Source organism: Cannabis sativa, chromosome 8 (genome assembly GCF_029168945.1).
Source record: "Cannabis sativa cultivar Pink pepper isolate KNU-18-1 chromosome 8, ASM2916894v1, whole genome shotgun sequence".
NCBI lineage: Eukaryota > Viridiplantae > Streptophyta > Magnoliopsida > Rosales > Cannabaceae > Cannabis > Cannabis sativa.
The window spans coordinates 12,433,607-12,441,070 of record NC_083608.1 but is presented as its reverse complement, the minus strand read 5'-3'; the positions used below and the strand labels follow the sequence as shown (position 1 = coordinate 12,441,070).

The window sequence follows — 7,464 nt, the reverse complement described above, 5'->3', positions numbered from 1 at the left end:
TGTTAATTTCAAATTTATTAATTATTTAATTTGTCATATAAGATAATTTTAATATAATATTTTAAATAAAAAGACAAAGTTATCTTTTAATTTAAAATATCTTAAATATCAAAATATCTAATCTTATAATTAAATAATAAATAAATATTAAAGAAGTTAACAAATTTGTAAATCTGACCATAATAGGAAATATTTAAAATTGGAAACATTCCAAAATAGAAAATATTTAAAATTGAAAAAAATTCCAAATTGAAAATATTTAAAATTGGAAACATTTCAATTTAGAAATATTTAAAATTGGAAAAATAAATTTTTGGAAACAATCCCATGAAAAAATTGGATTTTTGGGAAAAAATCCCAAAAATCGCAACTTTTTGGGAAAGCAGGCAGCAAGGCTGCACGAGCAGCCCAGATAGGCTACAAAACCAGCCTTGCGCGCGCGGACAAGGGGAATTGCAGCCCCATCTGCCGAGAAAACTCGGCGGGCTGCAGGATTCCCAGGCGAGACGCACGGGCGTGCTCCTGAGTGATTGACCGAGGTACGGGCGCGGATGGGAGGTTGTCCGATGCACCTCGTGCACGTGTGCACCTAGCTTCCACAGCCATCATTCCCGATTTTCCAAAAATCATATCTTTCTCAATTTTTATCGGAATCGAGTTCCGTAAAAACAAAAATTGCTCAATTTTTAACAAAGAATCCAAATAAAATATTTTCAAAAATTGAAAAAAAAAATTTCATGGAAAACGAAACAGTACAACATCAACATTCATCAAACAACACATAAACCAACATGAAGCCATCCAAATCAACACAGAAACATGCAATCATCGTTTTAATTCATATTACATGAAAGTAAATCATTACCATGGCTCTGGTGCCAGTTGTTGGAAATTATTTTACCAGGATCTAGATTTACTAACAAGTATGTTGGATTAACAACCTAATATGAATTCTAAAACAATGAAAATAAACACATATAAAGTTAGAAAACCTTACAGTGGGTGCAGGGGAATAATATGACTCCTTCCGTTCAGATCTCTAGCCCTTGATTCCTTTCTGTAGCAGAGCATCACCAAGATGCGAACACGGATCTTCTTTTCTCCTTCTTTGATGCAGAAATTCCATAGTCTTCCATACTATGATTGAGATACCACTTGATGTGTGTGGGCACTACTCATCTCACAAGGATTTCGAAAATTCTCTCTCTTTTCTCTCTTAATTTCGTGGCTGATAGCATGCAAGAGAAGAGACACAAAGGTTGCTTTATATAGGGAGAAGGGAGAGCACAACTTTCCAAATAAAACAGTTTCCTCTTTTACTGTGTAATTGATTAACTGCCTTATTTAGTGTGATCCACCACTTTCCTATTATAGCTAGGCTTTGATTAGCAATTACATGACAATTAAAAAATAAAAATAATAATTGGGAAACACAAAGGGAGTGCTCGGCCATAGAGGGAATATGGGCCTCACTTGGATTTTGCAGTTTCCTCAATTTTATTTCTATTTCTCCAAAAATGCCATTTTTTTTATTCTAATCATTTAAATGCCAAAGCTAATTATTTAATAACTAAAATAGATTATTAAATAATATTGTCATTTAAAATAATTATTAATTAGACATACAAAGTCTCTCAATTAATAATAATTAAACCTAGAAACCCTTTTATTTACGATTTCATCCTTAAACTGTGAGAATTCATAAAGTAGACATAGTCTAACTTTTAGAATTATAATTGATTAATTAAAATCAATTAACTGAGTCTTACAAGCAGTATGGTCTCAACTAGTATGGGGACCATGGGTGTACACTCTTAGAGGCTTCCAATAAGTCGAACCGAATTTACCAAGTAAATTCCCTAACTTATTAATTCCTCATTGAATCCACACTTAGAACTTGGAATTGCACTCTCAGTCATATAGAAACGCTCTATATGTTCCACGATATAGACACGTCATTAGTTATCCATTGTTATAACCCTAATGTGATCAATGATCCTCTATATAGATGATTTACACTGTACAGGAATTAAATTACCGTAACACCCTACAATGTATTTTATCCTTAAAACACTTAACCCTGTATAAATGATATTTCACCTAAGTGAAATGAGATCTCCACCATTTATCTTCGTTTGGTTAAGCTCGAAGGAAATCATCCTTTACTTCTATTTGCCAAATAGAAGCTATAGATTCCATATTTATGTTAGCGCTCCCCCACTCAATTGCATTACCGTGTTCCCAAAATGTACGTATTGCCCAGACTAAAGATTAGGCTTAACTAACAAATCAAAGAACACGAATAATACTCTTGAAATTGAGCCTAACCATATCAAGATTTCGATCATGTGATCTAGGATCAACTTATGATATTGAATTGAATAGATGTTTACGGTAAGTTTCAAAATCTAATTCAAAGTTCAATATCGGTCCATTCCAATGCATACTCCATGCATCCGATACTGGTAAACTTTGCCAATGTCCTGGAAAGGACATAACACTTTTCCAAGGTGTAAGAATACCTATCGCTGATTATACCATGTCAGTCTAAATCCAGTGTTCTGACAAATGAGGGAATAAACTTTTGAACATATAATAAAGATTATATTCCACTGTGCTGACAACACTATAATCTTTAACAAACACATATGTTCTGGACTTAAAAGGAATTCATATATTATATACATATAATCATGAAATAAATCATGTGAACCATGCAACATAAAATGTTATTTCTGATCTTTATTAATAAGTAAATCTGATTATATGAAATGAGTTTTATTTAGGGCATAAAACCCAACACAATCGTCTTTTCAAAAAGCAGTCATCATTCACCTTCCCAAGGGATGCGCCTAAGGTAAAGAGTGTGGACCTCAAAGCTCCACTAACCAAGCCTCATGCTTCAGCCAATCCTTCGGGATATCACCGAGAATATTTATTACGGACACTCCATTCAGTTTTACGTAACTTTGTTTGCATGACAAAAATACTGGACCAACCTTCAGGGGAAGATAGAAAGCTCCTGACACTCTTAAGTTCCGAGAGCTTGGGAGGTAAATGTTATCCCTATTCCCGGATAGGTTCTACGTGGAAGTAGAAAAAGAGTGCCACGTCTGATCGTATAGGAATATCCTGAATTCCCCTTCCTTTTAAAATAGGATCAAGGAAGGCATCAAAGTATCTGGGACAGTGCATCCATTGTGAAGGAGGAATTGATCCTTAAAGTTGTAACATAATGGTTCTGATATTCAGAGGCATACGCAAGGCACGGCACCTCTGGGGGGCTCTTAAGAATGGGCTATTCTAGGAGGTCTCGAGTTGCACTTCCTGGAAGTCCCATGCAACCTAACCCAGAGATACACTCGACAGTTACACCTCATCTAACACCAAGTCAGATCTTATCCCCTACGTCAGACCGTGGTTATGCGCGTACGTGCCTCTGTAGTGCTTATTGTCCAATGGCTTGTCTAGGATATTTCTTTTAAAGGAGAAACCTTTGAACAACACGTGTCCATATCCTTACGTGACAGCCTGCAACGACTATGCACCTTACGATGGGAGAATTACCTACCAAATCAATGGATGGATGGTCTTGTAGTGTTTAACAGTCTCACTTGCGTGATGAGTAAGGAACCCTAGTGGGGTAAGAGGGTATGCCCTCGCCCATCTACGGGCCTATAAATACCTCAATTTTTTATGTACAGAGGGTGAACAATTTTTACTTACAAAAACTCTGCTGAAATTTCTAGTGAGATTTCTTCTTAGATAAAAACAAAAGGAATACAGAGATTACTATTGCAAACACTTGTATACTCAAACATTTATCAAAGAAAGATAATACTACTGACTTGTGGACTAAGGATCATTAATTCCAGAACCACATAAAAAATATGTTTGTTTATTATTTAATATGTTGCATTTCCTTAAGCTCTTATTAATCAGTTTTCAAAAATCTCGGTAAACACTAACTAACATTGAAGATGCAGCTAGCAATCTTTTGCAGGATTACAAAACTGCTCAATCAACACTGTAGGCAAAAGATTGGGAACCAACAGAATGTAGACCTAGCCTCGAGAAATACCTCAACAACACTCATTACAAGCATCCCTAATATACTCCAGAGGCAATATGAATTAAACGAGGATGATGCCTTAGACAACCAAAGGAAGTGCACAGGTTTAGGGGTGATAGTTACTCATTGGAAAGGAAGCACAGTATAGCAGGTTTCTCCTCTCCCATGGTGGGCCATGCATCACCTCTTTATGGCGAAGCCCATGCCTTGTTCTATGCTCTCAGATGGTGCTCCGCAATCACGATACCAATTGTACTCATAAAGACAGACTATCTCCAACTTACCTTGAAGATTAAACACACATGGAAAGATCACTCATCGGCCTCTGAATTCATTTCCAAGATCATAGACTCTTTATCATCCTTTCCTAATGTATCTCTTTATCATGTTCCAAGAACCTGCAATACTTTAGCTCACAATATAGCAAGAGATGCATTAAGACAAGTTAGGGAGTTAGTTTGGAGAGCTTAGCTCCCCGTTCACAGTTGTAATTGTAACCTTGTTCTCAGTCTTGCCTCTAGTTACAATTACTTTTCAAAAAGAAAAAAATACCTAATATACATTATTCACATAATAATAATATATATTATCATATTTTAATCAATATATTATAGGGTGCTTCTACAACACACCCCATCAAAATAGATGTCACTACAAGAAATGTCACTTTTACCAACACAGTTCGCTACAGCGCTGCTAAAAGTAACTTTTACCAGCGCATTTCGCAAACTGCGCTGGCAAAGAGGTCAAAGTTTTACCAGCGTACATTTGCAGTGGCTAAAATCTAACTTTTACCAGCGCATTTACGCACTGGGAAAAGCCATTTTTGCCAGCGCTTTTTATTTTATGCTAGCAAAAGTTCTAATACTAACATTGATTTGCCAACCCCTTTTTGCTAACACATCACAAGTAAATTCTATTTTACCAGCGCAATACCAACTTTTGCCAGCACAAAAATGTGCTGGCAAAAGTGACATTTCTTGTAGTGTGTACTGATGCAACCCCTAACTGTTTCGGTATCTATAAGAATTTTTAGTCTAAATTTTTTTATAATCGTATACATTATAGTTATTTAACACATCCTACAAAATTTTGAGAAATTTGGAATAATTTACAATATAGAAATCTATGTTTAAACCGTCTATTTAACACGCGTATAAAATAAAAAAATCATGTGTGCAACAAACTCTTTAAACACTATTTTTGACGTGTTAAATTTTTCCGAATTTCTTAAAATTTTGTTAAATGTTTTAAATAACTATAATTTACAACCATAAAAAAAATAGACTAAGTAATTTTTTAAATACCAAATTAATAAAAGTGTATGGATACATCTATTTTAAGAGATGTATTGTAAAATTTTCCTATATTATATTATTAAAATATGTAATAGATGTAAGTACCTAAATCATTTTGATAAATCACATCTTGCTGATGTAAGTACACAATGATCTTTGGTCAGCCCCCAACGACCTTGGCTTTTATCGCTATGCATACTTATAGTTCAATAATATTGTGACACGTGGTCATATTCGTTACCATAATCATGATCTCTTTGGTTTAGAGACAACTGAGAATAAGGTAGATAATTTAGAATAAACTTTAGCTATTTTGTCGTGATTCGTTCCCATAATGATAATAGAACGTTGTTTGTAAATTGGAATTTAAGAGTAAGTCGAATAATTTCATTTTACAAAATGTCTTGAAAGAAGGAAAAGTAACATTTAACAAATGTACAATTTCTTAGACAATTATCGGTTTACTAAATGTCCAAGTCCAACTAACCCCAATTGATGTATTTTTTTTTTCTTTTCTTTTTTCAACTTCTTTTAACGGTCCGAACAGTACATATCATATCCTGGGGTAAAGGGTGTGCTGCTCTGAGCGACTTGAAACCTCCCTGAGTCAGCGTTTTGGTATGGTATTTCCTCACCAAACTCGAATTTTTGAACAAAACCAGTTCCTGGATTTGTTAAGGTGTTGTTGAGAAGAAAATCATGGGCGGAGTTGAATGGATTGTCATTCAAAAGTTGAGAAATTGGGCCCAAGTAGTCCAGATCCAATAGTTGTGCCAGGGAATAAGTCCTTGGGAATTTCAAGGTTTCATTATCCTCATTAATAGCCTCATTGGCAACTGTTGTCACATCGATATGGGGACTTAAATCTTCCACTTTTGGGTCTAGAGCTTTGTTCACATTTCTCTTCTTGTATATCCTGCATAAGACCCAATCATCGAGCTGAAAAAAAACAAGAGAAGATATCTTGAGTCAATTCTATAAAAACCAAATGAAAACAATAACTTAAAAAAAGTCAAAAATCTTGGAAAAGAAAACATAAAATTTACTTACTCTCATGGATCCAACGTGTTTGGTGATTTGTCTACGTGAATCGGTTAAGCGATACTCATGCATAATCCAGTCTGTTTTAATACCCTTTGGTGGCTTACCCTTATAAAAAACAAGAGCTTTCTTCACTCCAACATACTTGGATCCACTATAGATAGCCTTGTCCGTACCTGTGGCTTTCCAATAACCTGATATAGTTGCTCTATTGGGCCTAACTCCATTTGGGTACTTCCTATCTCGTGGGCTAAAAAAGTACCATTCATTTTCTCCAAACTCTGCCTTGTCTGTGCTACACGGTAAAAACAAGAGACTCAATATGAATATTTATATATTTATTTATACATATAAAAAAACATGTCGTAGTAGTAGTACTTAAATGATGACTTGAGTATACTAACCAGGAAGTTGCCATGGATCAAATTTGTAGATATCAACTTCTGGGATTATTGAAACAGGGCATGGCCTTGAGGTGGCTTGGTTTTTGAGGTAATAAACGATTAACTCTTCATCTGTTGGGTGAAATCTAAAACCAGGAGGAAGCCCAGAACCAGTTTTGGCCTCCATTGTTGGTTATTGTTATCTCAAAAAGGGTAGTAATGAACTAGAGTTAAAAGTGTTGTTTGTATCACTTTTGACAAAACAAAAGGGTTCGAGTCTATCTAAAGAGATGATTATGAGAAAATTAAGTGTTTGAAATGTTTGCAAGGAGAGGGCTAGGCCTTTTATCTCTGAAGTTTTTGTCGTTTTGTGTGGTATGGGCATTGTTTTGATTGGTTATTCCTTTGACTTATTTACCTCGTATGACGCTATAAACCTTACTCTCAGAAGTAAACAAAATAACTTTTGAATGACCAATAATTTGGCCTTTATCCATGGTTCCTTGAACTTGTCATCACCAACTTTATCCGGATAGAGATTATTAAATAGGAATATTATTTTGACAAAAATAAATATGCCCTTTTGTTTCAACAATTTCAATATTGTTCATCTCATCTTTTTGCGCCTTATAGTCTTCTTACCGTTTTCACATTGTTTTCACACACTATT

The 7,464-nt window shown here is 34.9% G+C and overlaps 1 protein-coding gene across 2 annotated transcripts; it reads right to left on the bottom strand.

The window, feature by feature from the left end:
- Positions 1 to 5,705: 5,705 nt before the first annotated feature.
- On the bottom strand, positions 5,706 to 7,125 carry LOC133030149 (NAC domain-containing protein 2-like). Of its 2 annotated transcripts, none has more exons than XM_061102383.1 (3): positions 6,816 to 7,125; positions 6,421 to 6,706; positions 5,706 to 6,309 (listed from the first exon to the last, which is right to left on the bottom strand). In XM_061102383.1, exons 1-3 carry the CDS (start codon positions 6,827 to 6,829, stop codon positions 5,902 to 5,904), a joined length of 708 nt encoding a protein of 235 aa, XP_060958366.1. In that variant the 5' UTR covers positions 6,830 to 7,125; the 3' UTR covers positions 5,706 to 5,901. The 2 variants fall into 2 exon arrangements, with proteins under 2 accessions (XP_060958366.1, XP_060958365.1); XM_061102382.1 differs by having other exon boundaries at positions 6,421 to 6,701; positions 6,816 to 7,122.
- Between the last annotated feature and the right edge of the window lie 339 nt (positions 7,126 to 7,464).